Here is a 19,110-nt window from a genome sequence, read left to right on the forward strand (position 1 = left end):
TTTGAATTATGAGCCCTTCCTGGAAGTTACAGCTAAGTGATTGAAAAATTGGCATAAGCTCCCAATTGGTATAGTAGGGAAGTGTGTAATATTATTAGAATGAAGGTACTCCCAAAGCTTTTAAACCTATTTTGCTCTATTCCCCTTTAGTTTTCTAATTCCTTCTTTAGGAACCTAGAAGGTGTATTAGGTAGCTTTATTTGGGGGTATAAAAAAGCATGACGGGCAATAGATCTACTAAAGTGTCCATATAATCAGGGAGGGCTCAACTTTCCGGATTTTAAAATGTATTATTGGGCAGCTTTCGCAACATGTTTCCGCAGTCTCCTTGACCCCGAAAATCAAAACTTTTCTCATCGTCTGGTCTTGGGATCTAGCTCTCGAATGTTTCTATACAAAACTAATGACCCTAATTACTTCAAAAGGGTTAGGTTCAAAACCCTCAGGGATAGTGTACGTATATGGGAAACGGTAGACTCGAATTGTTTTAATCCTAGACTGGCTGTGCGTTGATCAGCTCCTCTTACCTGCACTTTAAAATAATCATTTTGCACATCAGGAAATCGGCTTTTCCTTTTTCCAAACATCACCTGCCTTTACATTTTAACCTTTTAATTTTAATTTACATTGCTGTTCCAATTTATATTTATTGTCTCTTCCTACTTTTATCATCGCTGCTGTTTCGCCTTTGGTCTATCACTTAGCGCTGGGGTCAGGGCGACTGGCGTGCAATTTCCCCGTTTTTGAGCGCCATCTTGGGGGTCAGCGGTCTAGCTGCTCGAAGATTTTGCCTATTTTTTCCATGGCCTCGCAAGCGCGCCAGAGGCAAGCCCGTCTGCGCCCGTCCGCGCCGGGGTCGCGACTAGCGCTAGCGATGCTGCCGGCCAGGCACCGTCTCTGGTGATAAGAAGTTCCAGAGCAGAACTTCTCGCTCTCTCATCCCCCGCATGTGGAGAGACCCACGAGGTAAACCCGGGTGCATGTAGTGATATGGGGTGGAAGGTGTAAACATTGTAAATTCTGTCTTAACTCTGAGGTCAAGTAAGATCATATTGAGAGGGATGGGAAGGGTGCTCAACAACTTCAAGAAACAGGGGAACGAATTAGGGCATGTTACATAAATTGTAGGTCTTTGCCTAAACATGCTGAGGACATATGGTTAAGTATTTTTAATGAAGCTTGGGATTTGTTTTTTTTAACGGAAACTTGGTTAAGGGACAGCTCTCTACCTGATATTGCTCTTGCAGTACCAGCGGGCTATAGGCTGGTGGCTGCAAATTGTTCTAATAATAGATTGGGGGGCGGGCTGGCAATCATAGTCCGTGATAAGTGGGAGATTTCTTATAAATTACTGGAGGACACTGGTCCTATTGAAGCCTTATCCTTTAATATCTCTTGCACTAATTTCCCCATAATGTCGGGTTTACTTATCTACAGACCTCCTTCTTCCCCTATGAGACATTTAACGGAAGTCTATGAATATATTGGTAGCTTGTTATCAAGATATTCATCTTTTACTGTCCTGGGAGATTTTAACTTCCATGCCGACATTTTGGAAAATCCTATGGTTATAAAGCTGACAGATACTCTTCAGGGCTTTAACCTATTTCAGAAGGTTCAAGCGGCTACCCATAAAGGAGGTCATATTCTAGATCTGGTCTTTACGAATGATCACACCCTAACCATTGACTCCATCCAACAGGTGACTTGGTCGGACCATTTTTTGGTCTCCTTTGGTATATCTAGGTGCCCTAAAGTAAAGGGAAGTTTACCCCTTACCAAGTAGACTAGGAATTGGAGGAATATCACCCTTGCTATTTTTGGTATGGAATGGAAAAAACTCCTTTGTTTTTAACTGGAGATCCCTCATATGATATTACGGTTTTTCAGACATCAGTAGTTGCCACTTTGGATAAGCAGTCTCCAGCTGTAAGAAAGACCTCAGTTAGAAAAACCCCTTCTGCCCTTTGGTTTACAGATGAGCTCCAAAAATTAAAGAGTGCCTGTAAGAAATTGGAAAGGATATGGCGACGGGGTTATATACCGGAAGCCAAGATTATTTATGGGAGTTCTCTGAGGACTTTCCGTCGGAGGAAATGCCTCGTGATGAAAGAGTATTATGCCAATCAGATTAAGGCCTCTAATAATTCCGCAAAAGAAATCTTCAGGATTGTGGAAAGCTTTACACATCCCCAGGCATCACAAAGCATCACCTCCTCCTCTAAAACCTTATGTAAGAGTCTGGCTACTTTTTTTCATGAGAAAATGTTAGAAATCTATGCCTCCTTTCCTCCATATAAAGGTGGGGAGCTTCCCCATCCCCTCTTGGCCAACTCGCAACGGTGGTCTTGTTTTAAGCCATTTGATGCAGAATATTCTCTAGTTGACCTAAAAAGGGTCAAATCTGGGTCCCTGGTTGATCCTTTGCCGGGAAGATTTTATAAGATCTTGGCCTCAGTACTGAACCCAGCATTAAATTTAATGTGGAATCAATCGCTGGAGACAGGTATTTATCCGGCTGACTGGAAAAAAGCCTTGGTGAAACCCATTTTAAAAAACGGAAAACGCAGACCCTATGGTCTTAAAAAAAATTCGGCCCATATCTCTTCTTTCAGCTCCGGCTAAAGTTTTGGAAAAAGAAGTGCAGAGGCAGTTGTCGGATTTTCTGGAGTCTAACAACTTGCTGCATGATTCACAGTCAGGCTTCAGAAAAAGTTTCAGCACCGAAACTGCCCTGTTGGAAGTTGCTGAAACTTTGAGGGAAGCTGTGGATCAGGGACACTGTGCAATGCTTGTGTTGTTAGATCTTTCCGCAGCATTTGACACAGTGTCCCACAAGATCTTATTGCACAGATTGGAAAATTTTGGAGTTTCAGGTTCGGTTCTGTCCTGGTTTCGGACCTTTCTTGAGGGGCGTTCGTATCAAGTGGCGCTATATCCATTTACTTCCGAAACCAAGTGGCTCTCGTGCGGAGTCCCTCAGGGCTCTGCCTTGAGCCCTACTCTTTTTAATGTTTATCTGGCCCCTTTGGCGTCAATAGTTGAGAAGTGTGGTGTGAGTATAGTTAACTCTGCAGACGACACCCAACTGTTGTTCTCTTTTAAGGAAAAGGAGGGTGGGTCTGACTTGCTTTAACCGCATGCGTGCGGGCGGAATTCCGCCCGTACGCTGGGTTTTGCGAAACCGCACTTTACGTGACGAGCTGGGCTCGTCATGAGCGTGCGAGGAGGCTACGCCATGACGAGCCCAGCTCGTCATGAGCGTCGAAGGGGTTAAAAATTGTCTGTTGAACATTGTCTCTTGGATGTCAGACAATTGTCTGAGGCTTAACACTGAAAAGACGGAGGTCCTCTTTTTTAACAATAAATCTCCGATGCACTCGGCACAGTGGTGGCCCACAGCTCTTAACCCTCCCCCGATTCCGGCCAAATCTGTTCGGAATTTAGGTTTTAAAATGGATACAGAAATGTCAGGAAAAGAACACATTACTCAGTTGTCGTCAGTGTGTTTTTGGAAATTGAAAGCCCTGCACAGATTTTTACACTACCTTCCCATGGACTGTCAGCAAGCGGTGGTACATGCCACCATTACCTCACGTTTGGATTATGCCAATAGTCTTTTTATTGGTTTACCTGAATACTTGATTTCAAGACTCCAGCTTATTCAGAATGCGGCAGCCAGAATTATCAGAAATATCCCTGTAAGACACAGCATATCCCACCATTTGGTGAGTCTTCATTGGCTGCCCATAAAGAAAAGAGTTCTTTTTAAAACCATGATCTTGACTCATCGAGCCCTGCATGATATTGGCCCTAAATATCTCAGAGTTAGAATTCAGAGATACTTACAATCAAGAACTTTGAGATCAAACAGTCAAAATCTCCTCAAAGTTCCCAGATTTGTAAAAAGTAGGAATGGAGGCCGAGCTTTTTCTGTACGTGCTCCCTTGGTATGGAATTCAATGCCGGAGGAACTCAGAAGGATCGAAAAAGAATCTATTTTTAGAAAGGCTTTAAAAACGTGGCTGTTTCGTCTGAATTAATTGTTCGGCAATGATTTGGGGTTGTATCAATTTGAAGTATACCGGTTTTTCTAGGAAATTGCGCCGGGACACTTCCGTTGGAGGTAGCTGTGCGCCATATAAGTATCTAATAATAATAATAATAATAATAATAATATGGCGGGCAATGTCAGTTAAATGTACCTTGTTGCTTTTTCATTATAAGCTTCCACAATGGGGAAACCCCATGCTTCCAGAAGGATTTCACGACACCATTAGTAGACGCTGGGCTAGTAGGCACAGGATTCAATATCTGGGGGATTTGTACAACTGTAATGGCTTTAGCATATTGGAGAACTTGCAGCATATTTACAATCTTCCTGGCCAAATGGTTTTAAGTATCTCCAGATTAGGGATTACTTTTTAAAACACTTGGCCTTAGCCGCAGTGTCTAGCTCGGAGATACGGGATTTCTTGCATGTGGAGAAGCCGAAATCAGTAATTAGTTGTATGTACCAATGCCTCAGCAATTTTAGACAGAAGGGTTGTGAAAAGCTTGCTGTACAATGGAGTAAAGACTTGGGTATAAATGTTACCCCATACAATTGTCAATCAAGCACTAGGAACTATAGATGGGTCAATTATTTCTATTAGCCTGAGATTACAACAATTTCGTAAATTTGCATGCTTTACTATACCCCAGAGAAGATTGCTAGTTGGGTTCAGAGGGCCGGGGGGTCAAGAAGGGGACCAGAAAAATGCCCCAAATGTGAGGTGTATGCTGCAAGTATAGTACATATGTTTGCTACCTGCCCAGAGTTAGAAACTTTCTGGCAGAAGATAGGTCAGGTGATGAGGCAGCGATTAGGTATAGATTTCCCCCCTAGAGTCATGGAAATCATGTTGGGCTACAGAGAAGAGAGTCAAGGATTGAGACAGTTTATTGCAATCTTACTGGTTGCTGCCTGACTTACTTTTGCTAGGCTTTGGGTCTCTCCTAAACCTCCCTCTGTAGGTGAATGGTGGGTTATAGTAAGGGAGTCCTGAGAAATGGAGAAAGCCCTGGCTAGGGCAAGAGAAACTACCACCCTGATGAAATTAGAGACTATATGGGGGCATTTGGCATTGGATACATAAGATTAATAGGTCGGATTGTACTGGGGGACTGAGTAATATTTAGTTTGAAGTGGTCCCTCCCGGAAGCAAGAATCTAGATGCTAGTCTTAAGTTTATGATTATTATTCTCAATTGTATTGTCATAGGAATGTTTGTATATGTGTAGCGATGTACCTCTATATCTGTTTCTTTTCTTTTTTCTTTTTTTTGGGATGGTATAAGATACTTCAGTGTAACTTGGTAATGAAGCTCCTTGTTGACAATAAAAATATTTAAAAAAAAGAATCTCTTTAGCATTACCTTTGTTTTTGGAGCCGGTTATGATAGGAGAATACTTTAGATGTGAGCACAGGGTATACTATTGCTTTATCAGGTCCTTTTTCTTGCTAATGTTCTTGTAAATTCCTTTTGAAATTTCACAGCATGACATAGTGTGCCCATTTGCAACTGTTCTTTTTAAAGTTATCCTCTTTTATATGCACACAGTGAATTGCATTTTTAACTTATCTCCTGTATGTAACTATAATGTCACTAATTGAAGCTGTGCCATCTATTCTAATTTCAGACAAAAATGAACCACCAACGAGTAGCCTGGAAGAAAACAAAACAATGAGTTCATCGGGCACGTCAGAACCCCTAACTAAAAGACAACGGAAACGGGCAAGGAAGGCGAGAAAAAAAGCCATTAAAAATAAGCAGGTAAACAAACTTTTTGCCATTTTCTAACAAAAGACAGAAGCTACCCCAATTAATCAGAATATAGATACCTCCACCAGAGAGGATGGGGAAAAAAGTAAAAAACACAGAGGAAATAGTAGAACAAACAAGACTTTCTGATCAGACCAAAATACCATCAAATACAGAAGGGAAACCAACAGATGAGGAAAAGTCATTTTCAAAGAAAACCAACTACAAAAACTAAACATTAAAATCAAACAGTATGGAAGCCGTAGAACAACAAAAAATTCAGGATAACACGCAAGAAAGGGTTTGCGAAACTCTGGCCCAAAAAGGATCAAGTTGTCATAATGGTGGAAATCCACCATTCAAACATATAAAAACGGAACACGAGCAAAGACAAAATACAGAGGCAGACCAAGTGAGGGAATCTAATATTTACTTGACCATCACAGTAGGAAATAAAGGAAGAACCTGTAGAGATAGCCCCGAAAATGAGTCTAAGGATAAAATAGGGCAAAACGTAAACAACATACAAATAAACCGAGAAGAATCGCATCCCACAAAAGAGGCAGCTATGGTAGATTACATCCGACCGGACTCAACAACTACGGTCTGCCAGAACGACAACATATCTCATATACATTTTGTTCCAAGTGAGGGAAAAAGGAGAGTCTATCAAATCCGACATCCCGAATCGGTCAGTATGGAAGCAGAATGTACATTATTGTTTAAGCCGGAATATCAAACAAAAGGAAACACAGACACACTGAACAGAGGAAATATCCTGCGATTATTTGAAGTGATACCAAAACTAAGGGGTATAACAACAAGCGACCTAAAAGCCCTAGAATTCATCAAAGGAAACAAAGAAACAGACATGGAAATGGAAATAAGTAGAACCACCTGGGGATCCAAAGAAATAGCAGATCTTATTTTTTCAACTAGGACTCATTTTTCAGAATGGGGAATAACTCTAGAGCGTCACACCCCAATAAAATATCCATTCCCACTGTTAAGTAATTCATTTCCCCAATCTAATAATACAAAGGAAAAAACGCAATCAATCCTAATGGGAGCAAGAAATAAAACAATCCCCGAACAAGATCTGAGCAGTATCAAAACAAAGCAGGAATACCAGCGTCAGAAGGATTACAAGGATTCATTTTGGGTAGCTCAGGCACTAAATTCTCATCAATCCTGATGTAGTGAAACTGGCCCTAAAAAATCAAAGACATAATATCAAATTAATCCCAAAACCAGTAATAAAAAAAATAAAGATTTGCTCATGGAATGTACATGGTTTCAAAGAAATGTCCCAAGATCAAGAGACAATAGACTACCTGAGTAATTTCGAAATAATACTACTTCAGGAAACATGGAATCTAACCCCGAAGCAAATATTGGGATACGAGGAACACCACATACTGGCAGAAAGACTGGCAAAGTTTGGACACCCAAGGGGTGGTCTGTCTACCTTTATTACGAACAACCTAGACTGGAAAACCGAATTGCTCGATGTAGGGGAAAATTGGTTACAACTGGTCAAAATCGAGTCAAAAGCAAGCAAAAAAAGTCCAGGATGGAATTTAATAATTATAAATATATATATCCACCCAGATAAGACAACAAAAAAGAATAAAGCATTAACTTTAACAAATTTGATAAAATCCCTACGCAAAACTTATCAATTTCATGAGATATTTCTTTCCGGCGACTTCAACAGCAACCTAATAAAAGCCAATACGACTAAGGATAAATGACACAATATTTGGGGCAAACTGGAATCTCTAGGTTTAATAATCCTAGACGGAAACACAGAGGGAGATATACCTGCCAAAACCACCTTTACCAGTGGCAAAAGGAACTCTATAACCGACTTCACTTTAACAAGCAATGAATTAAAAAAGAGCATAGACTATTTCGGAATCCAAATCCGACCAGAGAGCGACCATTCCCCACAAGAGATTATTATGAGGAAAAACATCGAAGATAAAACTCAATTAGAATTTCTTACCGCGATTCCGGAGATATACAAATTGAAGAAAATCAAAAGCAAAGGCAATATAAAAAAAGAAATTATGGACTCGGTACTGGAACACGTAAATTTCACGAACGCCATAATAAACCAATCACCCATAACAAATTGGGAGAATTTACATAAATTTGTACTAGGAAAATTCGCTGTAAAATCTCCGGCAATTTATGGATACAAAGTAAATAAAGATCCATGGTATAATTTCAACCTAAGAGACAAGAAAAGAGAAATTTCGAAAAAGTTAAGAAAAATGGCCGCAGAAAAAAGATTAGGAAAAGAAGTAGATCACACCGCTATACAAAAAATGAGGAAAGAATATAAAGAAGATTGCAGAAAAGCAAAAACATCTTTCATAGAGGAAATCTGGATAGAACTGTTAAGACCAAGCAAACTACCTAACAGTGGAGAATTTTGGAAAATCATAAATAAATTATCGAAAGGAGCTGGTGATCAACATAACATAGGAATAAGTGAAGATACATGGGCTGCATATATCGACAATTTGTATAACTTCCAGAGCCCCCCAACTAACACAGTAACATCTAATTACTCAAAAAAGGGTCAAGAACAAAAAGAAAAAACCCTGGGACAGTGGAAAAAGTTCCAGCCCGAAGGCACTGCCTTAGAGGATCTAATGCCCTTGACAACTGCCAAACAGCTAATCAGACTAATAAGGAAACTAAAAGCGGAGGGAGCAGCTGGCCCAAATGGAATGCCTAATACCTTATTCAGATATGATATCGACTTCTGGGCAGCTTACCTGACCCCATTATTTAACCACATTTATAAGGAAAAAAGGATTCCAGAATCTTGGCAAGGAAACATCTTCCACCCTCTCCTTAAAAGTGGATGCAGAATGGACCCTGGTAACTACAGACTAATAGCCCTAATCGATGTGGAGGCAAAGCTTTTTTCTTCTTGCATATTGTCTCTACTACGACAATGGATAATAGATCACAATATAATACCCAACTTTCAAACCGGTTTTAGGGAAGGCATGGGCTGCTTAACCAATCTGTCAGCCCTGTCCTTACTAATCGAAGGAGCAAGGAAAAAGAAGATCGGTCTAATAGCTTGCTATATAGACCTGAAATCCGCCTTCGATCGAGTTCCCAGAAAACGACTATGGGAAAAATTGGATCTCATGGGTCTCCCACCGGCACTAACGGAAATATTAATGGCTTTATATAGCAGAACATGGGCCAAGATAAATTTGGGTGATGGAAGAAGAATATCTGCTGAACAAAAAATAACTAATGGCCTTAAACAAGGCTGTGTGCTCTCCCCAAGCCTTTTCAATATATATCTGGCCGATTTGAAAGACCATCTCAAGAATGTTAATGGACACCCGCCCAAACTGGCCAATGAAAGCATCCAGTGCCTCCAATATGCGGATGACATTGTAGTTTTAAGCCAAACCCCAATAGGCCTACAAAGAGTAATATCGGAACTAACTGACTATTTCGAGAGAGAAGGTTTGGAAATAAACATAAAAAAAACAAAGGTGGTGAGATTGACGGGCACCGGTGGAAAATCCTTCAATTGGCAAACAAAAGGAAAACCCATTGAGGAAACAACTGCTTATAAATATCTGGGGGTTACAATAAGTAAAAACATGTCCCTCATAGAACATAAAAGAACAATTGCCGTAAAGGCCCAAGCACTGAGCTTTGCTTACAAGGTTTTGCAAAAGAAATTGCAATGTCCATCATATGACCACCTGTTAAAAGTAATGACAGCCCAAGTCTTACCATCCCTCTCATATGGTCTGGAAATATGGCATGGGAAAGAAGCAGCTACCCTAAACACACTCCAGACAAGAATATACAAATCTGTCTTTCACATATATAAAGGAGCAGCCCCTGCCCAAATAAGGCTAGAATTTGGTCTACAAAATCAAATCTACCAGAGGAAAGCAGCTCTAGTGAAATGGTGCTGGAAATTGAGATTATCGGAAACTGGATCCTTAAACAACTTATGTTGGCAAGAAATTAAAAAACAATATGACCAACAGGAACCTGACTCATGGGGCTATGACCTGAGAGCATCACTAGATACCCTAAAAATGGTGGAGATCTGGAATAACCCACCGGAAACAACGTCCTTTAAAAAAATTTGCAATCTAAACGCAAAAGCCTTATCTCTGGTAGAGGATAAAAAGACTTTGGCCAAACGTCGACACGCATGGACCATTCTAAATTCGTATAAACGACTAAAATCTCAACCTTATCTCACTGCGCACTTCCGGCTATCACTAAAAACAAAATTTATGGCCTTCAGAATGGGTAACCATTTCCCAAAAGATTTGATTCCATCATGGAAGGTCACTCACCAGGAACGAAGATGTAGATTATGCGATTATCACAGTGAGACCTTGTGTCACCTCCTGTGCACGTGTGAGTCTTCTAAAGAAGAAAGGAAAATTTTACTGAAAATAATTTTTAATATGCTACAGATCCGTACCTGCAGGCAAGCTGTGACCAGCTGGTTGGGAGCAGGTTCAAACATTTTGATATGCCGCGGGGTAAAGTTTATGAATTCTGTAGAGACCAAGCTTCAAAAAGCAGAATCAGACCTTCGATAATGACTGGGTTAGTTTGTAAAGGAAAAAACGAGAAAAGACATTTTTAACTAAAGGAACTTTTAAGTGTTTGTTACTTTTAAATAGTTTTTGGATATGTATACTTTATGGTTGTGAAATACCAAATAAAGTAATTATTATTTTTTTTTTTTTTTACTATTCTAATTTCCTTATCTATCTATCTATCCATCCATCCATCCATCCATCCATCCATCCATCCATCCATCCATCCATCCATCCATCCATCCATCCATCCATCCATCCATCTATCTATCTATCAATGAAACAATGTCTATCTGTACAATCCTTTCTATCTGTCTTTGAACACCTCTCTATTTATTTATCTTTTGCAAGCTTCTCTATCTATTTATAGTAAATATTTACAAAAAGATTACAAAAAACCATTACCAAAGCCAATAGAGCTCTGATACCCCTGGGTCATGTGTGCGCCTTATAAAACAATCGTCTGGCACCGAACGCCTGATCGATTGTTTTCTTTAGATCTGGTGTTATCCAACACCTTTGATTTAATTAAAACTACAGGTATACCATTATTAATTGTAGGGAGTTTCAGCCAGACTTAAACCATTAGTCTGTTGTGTCATCTCCATTTTTTCCTCCCACCTCATCATGCAGCATGGGGTAATATGTCAGCCTATATTGGTCATTGCTCACCTTTCACAAATAGCACTTTCTCACACACAGTAGTTCTCCTGAGTGCCAGGGTCAACTTTGGTAATGTGTACTTTTTGAAGACAACAAATAATTTTATATTTACCTAGTGTGTTTTTTTAATTGGTGCGGGCCCTGCAGCTTTCATATCAGTGAAGTTTTGTAAAAACCATGTCAGAACAAAACAAGAATAGCCAAAGCCAAAAGGCTGGGGACCAGCACTAGTCTAGACCTATTGGCTTTGCCAACGCTTGTTTTTTGATGGACTTTTAAAGCCAACCCAGACCCTTGTCTGCACTCCGTTTCGGTTGCCCACCTCTGTCAAGCAGTTTATACAGTTGTCTCCACGTATTTATTTGCACATGCCTCACGTGCGCTACAATATTATTAAAAAACATGTAAACAAAAGAAATGTTACTGAAAATCTCTGTTGCATGATGTTTACTCTCCTTGACTCCCTGGGGCAAGTTCTTTTGATGGTTGGTTGACCCATTCGGGTCACTCACATACATGTATTGTGAAACCGCGCGGCCAGAACCTACGAGAATGGTTTTGAAACTGGAATATGGGGCAAGTTAATGGATAGCGGTGTGCTAACACAGACTCTGACCCTGCAATGTATGGCGCCATAAAAAGCCCCTTGCTTTCAGACAACACACATGGAGACATGGAGAACCTTGGAAGGACGCTTCCGGCCGCCATGCTAATCGTTGTGTTGGCAGCAGCGTCAGACCGTGTAAGTAACACACCAGCATGGTGGTCTGTGCTGCTCTTGCAAGTCTAAGAAGATGTTACCAAATTAAAGGTGGTTTATGGGTGTTTTAGTCTATCTCGACGCAGCTTTTTTATAGTGTGAATTGTATTTACGTGATGATAGAAGGGTGCACAGAACAGGAAGAGGCATGACTGGGTATTTCACTTTGTAAAACTAATCCTCTAATTAAAATGCAAAATTTCCCAGAGCTGAACCCTTCCCACATTAACAGATTACAATCAAAAAATAATCCATCGAAAGATTTTGTGATCCTACGATGTTGGCATTCCTCAAACGTATTCTTTTAAAAGCTGCCTGTCAATCTCTTCCACTGCTCCATTTCCAACCTTAACTTTGGTTTACTTCTCGCTAACGCGTCCTCTTTTTTGAATATTTTACAACCGATCAACAGATTGCTATTCCCTGCTGCAGTGTGTCTTGTAAGTAGGGCATGTCTTTGCATGCATAGGACGCAGGGAAGGGCAGGGTTCATTGGGCTTCTGCTCCGAATTATCAACAGCGCACAAGTCTGAAGGAAATATGTGGGGCATGCATTAAACAGCAAATGCTAAATGGTAGGACAACACAGGAAGTGATGTCAGAGGAAGTGGTGTCACAGCCATACTATACACCTGACTCTACCAGGAGTGGGTATATTTCACATGCCATTCCATTCAAATGCTCTGTTTATTCAGCTATGGTGAATGTTCTGTTTTGTCATATAGACTGGATAAATTTCATGTATTGTTGCCCTTATGGCCCTTTAGTAATTGATATTATAAAATGTGCTACATATAATTGCACTATATAAATCCCAAAGACTTAATTTACAGTTTAGTGGACGTTTCACTTTGTCACAAAAACGAAATTTGTGGATATCCCATCCTCCATATTGCAAGTGCGTTATATTCTTTGCCCCCTTGTAATATGGCGAATGCAGTGGTCGAAGTGGGCAGGACTTTAACGAAAATGACAGTGCACAATTGCGTGTTGGACTCACTGGTGGCTGCCTCGGAAGGGGGATGGTTGGGCGGAGGGTGAAAAAAAAAATGTTTACCTGTAAATGCAGCCGCCTCTCCTCCGTCATCTTCTCTCGGCACTGGCAGAACGGAACGTAAGCACCCAGGCTTCCAGAATCTGCCAGCCAAACATGAGGCTGTTTTCACCATGACAGCAGCGTTGTGATTGGTCTGAGTGCCATGGTTCAGCACTCAGACGAGGATTGGGCATGTTCTCCAACCAGTTCGTGCATTACAGCCTGGCCTAAAAAATGCCAAATGGGAATAATGGTTTGGTACACTTAGATAGTGGCCAGCCCAGCCCCACCCCCCCTAACTGGAGCTGAGTCTGCACTGTAAAATAATAAAATGATAATACCATCATTGTAATATTTTTTTTTTTTTGCACTGCTCAAAGAGCAGTGGGGCGACACTATTCCGCCTTAGCAGAGGAGCCGGCACTCTTTGTACTTGTGTTTTATTATAATGTCAATCAAAGATATATAAAAAACTATAATTACTTACATATTCACAGTGCTTTCTTTGACAGACCATGGTCTTGTAGCATTAAACTTACACAAGTCACTATTCTCCACTGCACTAACCATGTTCAATTCTATGGCTCTCTGGTTACACAACTAGACCTCTACAGCGCTTTAACGAATATAGGTTTCATGATGTACAATATTGTATTTCCCACTGATTAACTTAACTTGCATTTACTTTTCATTTAAGCTGTACGTTATTTTATATGTAGTTAACGGAAGGTGGAAGATTAAAAAAAGCTACAGAATATTATGTTTTTTAGCTACGCCTTTGACCCCACCCCCACGCTCTCTCACCCTCCCCCATTGCACAGATAATCACAATTTGCATTCTTTTTTTATACACTTCGACATTGGGCAAATGCGATAACTGCCACATTTGTGACAGGATAATCCATCCAACAAACACAAAACTGCCCTCACGCCAGCGTAGGATTGGTAACGCGGGCATTTGGGCAATGCCCGAAGCGCCGGTGTCCGAGTTCCTGCTGTGGGCTGCTTTTTTTAGCAGTCTGGGGGCCGATTTGGGCGCTGTCTTTATTGTTCGAACAGCCAGCGGCCCAGTGAGTGTCTGAGTGGCCTTTCTATAGGCAGTTGGGCGCTCGTTACATCCTGTTTAGCAACAGGCAGAGGTATCACTCCCTTTGTCTCGCTGGCCGTCCCATTAACGTGTGCACATACTGAGCGGGGCAGAGGCCTGAGTAGAGTGGCCTCACTTGTTTCCAGGTGTGTTTCCAGCAGTGTAAACTAACGTGTGCATTTTTTTTACCCCCGCTTTTTTTTTATAAGATTACGCCGAAGCAGTCATTTGAGGAAAGGCATTATGCAAACGTGGGCCGATTTTCAATCCCAATCCAACCCTGCCTCACGCTTTTCCTATTCTCAAATGTTGAGTTATTCTCTTCACTATGGCAGTTTAATGCATTTGTTTCTGCCTGGTATTGTTTATAGCTTAGGTCAAAGTAGAAAAGTAAGCCCAATTCCCTTTGGAGAGATATTCTCCACTATTTCTGGATGAATAGTGCAATGAAAGAGAAAATAGTAGTAGTTTGTTCTGTGGATGTTCAGGAACTCCAAAGATCGCTCCCCTTGTGCTGGTTGTTATCGGCATTGCTGGAGTAGGGTAGGAACCCGCCGAATCCTACTGAGCTCAGCGATGCTGCAGCCGGTACCGGGATAACGGATGAACCCACTGAGCCTTCCTTGTGTGTTATTATGCTCTGTGCCCACCAGAGCTTTAAGTGGGGTGAACAAACTGGGCGGAGGGTTGGGGGGTGGGAGTTATCGTAGGGCCGTATTAGATGTAATTAAGACCATGGCTTAAAAACACTCAAGATAAATATCTGTGTTTAGCATAGTGTGTTTTCGACTGGTATTTTGCTGCTTCTGTCATTGTATCCAGATATATAATACAACAAGTAACATTACACCTACAACCCAAGACTATTGGCGGTGTCAATGGTTAGTATTTGCATATGATAAATAAGCAGAAGCTATGGCATCGTTGTATAGAATATTGAAAATGCTTCAGTGCTGAAAAGAGGCTGTGAAAGAACTATAACGAGTCTCTTTGAAGTTACATGGAAGGGTGGCACAGCTGCAGAGTTAATATTTATTTTTTGCCCAGAGAGTGGCTGCAAAAACGGGGAGCCTGGTAGGGACCCTTCTCAGCACCTGCTTTTTAAAACTGCTGGTGCTGAGCACCGGAAGGACCCGGCCCACTTAATCCCCCTGCTGGGAACATTTAGAGGCTTACACACATTCACTTAAAGCCTTGCTGGGAACATTTAGAGGCACACACACACACTTGCCTTCCTAGAGCTGAAGTGCTGGGGGGGGGGGGGGGGGGCTGGAGGCGGGGATGGTTGTCGGTGGCTCTCCGGTAATTTTCCATAGATCGCAGCTGGGTTCAAATAGTTGACTTTGTGAACAATCACTAACTCCTCAAGGTTGTGTTCCCTGCTGGGAACGGGTGATGGTCAAACAGAGCAGCAGAGCTAGATTCCCTGACACTTGTTACGTCAGAACTTTCCGTTAGATAAAGTGAAATTTAAAATTGTTTTGGACTCAAGCCACTTCTAAGTGTCAGAGTGTGTGCTTTGTAGAAATGTTAGGTATTCGGAATGTGCTTGTTTCAACACCAGTAATAAATATGTATTATTGCCCACTGGAAGTGTTTTAATTACTTTATATAACAATGTATTTATTTTAAAGCCTGCTTGGGTTCAAATGTAGCTGTAACTTAGATTATTTTTCTATTTTACCGGATTATAACTCGTGGCCTGCAGGCTAAATAGTGTTACTTTAAACACAAGCAGTAACGATCTTCGTCTTCTTGCATAGAATAGAAATCTGTGACTTAATGGTTACGTGTAATTCTCTGCAATAGTCACAGGGCTTTAAGTGGGCTTTTAAGAACTGCTGAGCACCAGCAGTTCTTAAAAGCAGGTGCTGAGACAAGTCCCTAACTGGCTGTCCATTTTCGCCCTCACCCTTAGGGTGAAAAAAAACAACAACTCTGCAGCAGTACCACAGCTCAAAGCCTTTGATGTAACTTCGAAGAGACTTGTTCGTCTTAGTTCTATCACAGTCTTATCATTTCAAAACTGAAGCATTTTCAATATTATATACAACAAAACCATAGTTGTTGCTTATTTATTTTATGCAACTAACAACCATTGACACAGCCAGTAGTCCTGGCTTGTTCTATGTCCAATGTTACTTGTTGTATTGTATTTCTGGATGCAATGACAGAAACAGCAAAATACCAGTCGGGCAGATTTGTAGCTTACCTGTTTTTAAGCCACGCCCTTAATTGCATCGGCCCTTTGAGACCCCCAAGTTTTTTCATCCCACTTAAAGCCCTAAATAGACTTTTCAGCCCTCTGAGCTATTTGATGATACACACGTATTACGACAAGATATTACACACCGATCTCTCTAAGAAGTGCATTACCCACGTGAGATATCATACCAGTATTATACCTTTCAGAAATGTGTCCAGCTGTGCATTAACCCGGTACGTTATTAAATTGCCATTTATTTGTAACCAAATAAGTAAGACCAAATCCCTTTACTACCACTTTGCCCATGTTGCATATTTCTTTGGGTTATAGTTTATGAAAAGTGATGTATGGGGTTACTCTCACTGACCAGCTCCTTATGACTTCACCCCTAATGGCTTCAAACTCTTTCTGCTGGAACCCCTTCCTCACACCCCAACTTGAGGGTGCCCGGTGTAGTTTGCTTTCCATATCCAGCACTGATTATCAAATATAAAATGGGTGCACTTTTTGGGTGGTTTTAAGGAGCAGACTGTGCCGCCACATTAGAAGGGCACTTGACAACACACAACAATCACACATGCCTGTGATGCTGGAGCACAAGATTTTCCACTGCTTACCCGCTGGGAATGGGACAGCGTCCCTCATTTCAACAAATATTGGTGGCACACAGTGCACTCGCATCCACCCTCCCCTTGTGCCCTGGTCACTCTGCAATGAAGAAAGAGCAGGGGCCCTTTATAAAAGCTCTGAGGTCGTGCCCCTTTTTTTGTTCTTAATATGATCTTATTGCAGGCTAGGTGTCAACTGCTTCAATCAGATTTTTCCCACATTTTGCTAATCATTGATTACATTTCCTGTGCCTCCTAGCAGCGGTCCCCCATTGTGGCATAGGAGTATCACACCCCTGCTGCCAGTGCAGCAACTGTGAAATATAAAATGGTAATACAATGAATTAACATTTCATTTTTGACTGCTCCCAGCCCAAGCAATGTTTGTGGGCGGAGCCATTGCTGCTGACTGGCAGCAGGGGAGTGGTGCTCCCTCCACCAGTTTACACTGGGCAAGTCACTTTGGTCGACTGTCCTTCGATGGGCAGCCTGACATGCGCAGTGTAAACCTCTCCACCTAGCTGTCTTAAGCAGCTTGATGAAGAGCAGCCACAGGCAGCCAGTGCCTGCAGAAGCATAGAGACAGCCCTCTCCAGCAAATCCTAGCGCTGCTCTCATGCTGCTCATCTGCAGGACCAGAGCAGTGTCGATATTTTCAGAAGGGGGTTGGCTGAGGCTCCATAAGGTACCCTCGCATTGGCGGCATTCAGGAAGAAAACAGGAAGAGGAAGAATCGTCATTTTTTATTTTCTTATCTATTTGACCCACTGGCAGGCACTGTGAGAAACTCGCATTGTCCTGAGTATCAACTTCAGAGCTTTCAGTCACGGCCTGTTTTGAATCTGTTAACGAGCGACGATTGAGAGCTTTGGCCTTGGAGCCTGAAGTCATTGTGATTTACTACAATGCCTGTCACTGCATTTGGCTCTCCATTCGCTCCACGTCCCTTCACTGTTGAAGGACACCGACCACTGGTGCCTCCATGACTGCATCGGACACAATGCCAGTGAGTGTTTAGTCACAAGCAAATTATTCCTTTTATATTCCTGCCATCTGCAAATATTTATATTTTCATTTACTCTATTCTTATGTTTGAATGAATTTTATATTTGTCATAACCCCATTCAGAGGGCCATGGGGCAAGCAAGAGCTACTGAGATGAACCGTGGGAGTTGAGGCCTTATACTCCCCATGTCCCTGGACCTGCCCTAAAATCGACCCGAGCAACAGGATCAAGTACCCCTTCAGCAGTTGACTGTCAGTAGTAGCATGAATCAAGCAGTCTAAGATTTCTTAGTGGGAGCAGGTAGATGTAGGAGGTGAATACAGGCTCACAGCTCAAAATTTGTACAATAGCATCAACAAATGATTGCTTAGTCAAATACTTGCTTTTATAAAAAAAAGGGAGTATTTATATAGAAACACAAAGTAAAATACTGCATTCACCAATAATACACACACACAGTCCTCCTGAGGTCAGTACTCTAGTGTTAGATAGGCCGGTCCCTGCGTCCCACTTCCTCTCTCTATTGGCAGTGGTTATTCTCCATTCAAGATAAGTGACATTCAGGATAGGCCCAAATCGAGGACCAAGTCTTAGGAGTACCGGTGCTTTGAGGCCGAACAAATTCCCCTGAAGGGGCAGCAGCTAGTAGCATTCCTACAAAGTATGCACTAAGTTCCTCCGATCCTTTCCCAGTTAAGGGGATGATTGTTTGGATTTCGATGCTTCCTTTGGGGCACGCACACGCACAGGTCACAACGGATGCCTTCTCTCTTGAAGCCAGGTGGGAAACCTTGCTCTTCATGGTGGACCCACCCTCTAGTATACAGAGTTGCTGCCTTCATGGCTAAGACCCGATTAATATGTCAGTATTGCCCTCTTCACGGAAGCCCACTCTGGCAAATGGGGTCATCGGCTTTACTCCACACAAGGGATATGGTTAAATCTGTACTACATTATTGCACCTTTTTTAATGGTAGTCCCCGCTGGCATACGGGCTTGCCGACTTTATCCTGCACACGGTCTACGGGCTGACCAGCACAGCAGTAATTCACTCTTCACTGCAGCCCTGTCTATCAAACAAGATTGCTGACTTTACTAGACACACAGCTTACGGCCTGATCAGCACATCAGCAATGCACTCTTCATGGTAGCTTCGCCCGGCATTGGTGCAGTAACAGACCTTGATCCCCTAAGTGCTCCCCTCTTCCTCACAGGATACACTGGTCTTGGCAAGCAGACAGGCACTTGTGCTCCAGGATCCAGGGCAGGTGGTATTGAATTTTCCTGGGTGATGTCCCATCACCCAGCTGGGAAACTGGAAGATATT

The 19,110-nt window shown here is 41.9% G+C and overlaps 1 protein-coding gene across 1 annotated transcript in view; it reads left to right on the forward strand.

Annotated features, from left to right (window-relative positions):
- Nucleotides 1–11,740: 11,740 nt before the first annotated feature.
- HABP2 (hyaluronan binding protein 2) overlaps nt 11,741–19,110 on the forward strand; it is a 291,624-nt gene continuing 284,254 nt past the window's right edge. Inside the window, exon 1 of the mRNA XM_078643840.1 lies at nt 11,741–11,822. Coding sequence (XP_078499966.1) covers nt 11,754–11,822 — 69 coding nt within the window. The 5' untranslated portion in view covers nt 11,741–11,753. The remainder of the gene's footprint in view (nt 11,823–19,110) is intronic.

The sequence above is a fragment of the Lissotriton helveticus genome, chromosome 5_1 (assembly GCF_964261635.1).
Source record: "Lissotriton helveticus chromosome 5_1, aLisHel1.1, whole genome shotgun sequence".
In the NCBI taxonomy this organism is placed as follows: Eukaryota; Metazoa; Chordata; class Amphibia; order Caudata; family Salamandridae; genus Lissotriton; species Lissotriton helveticus.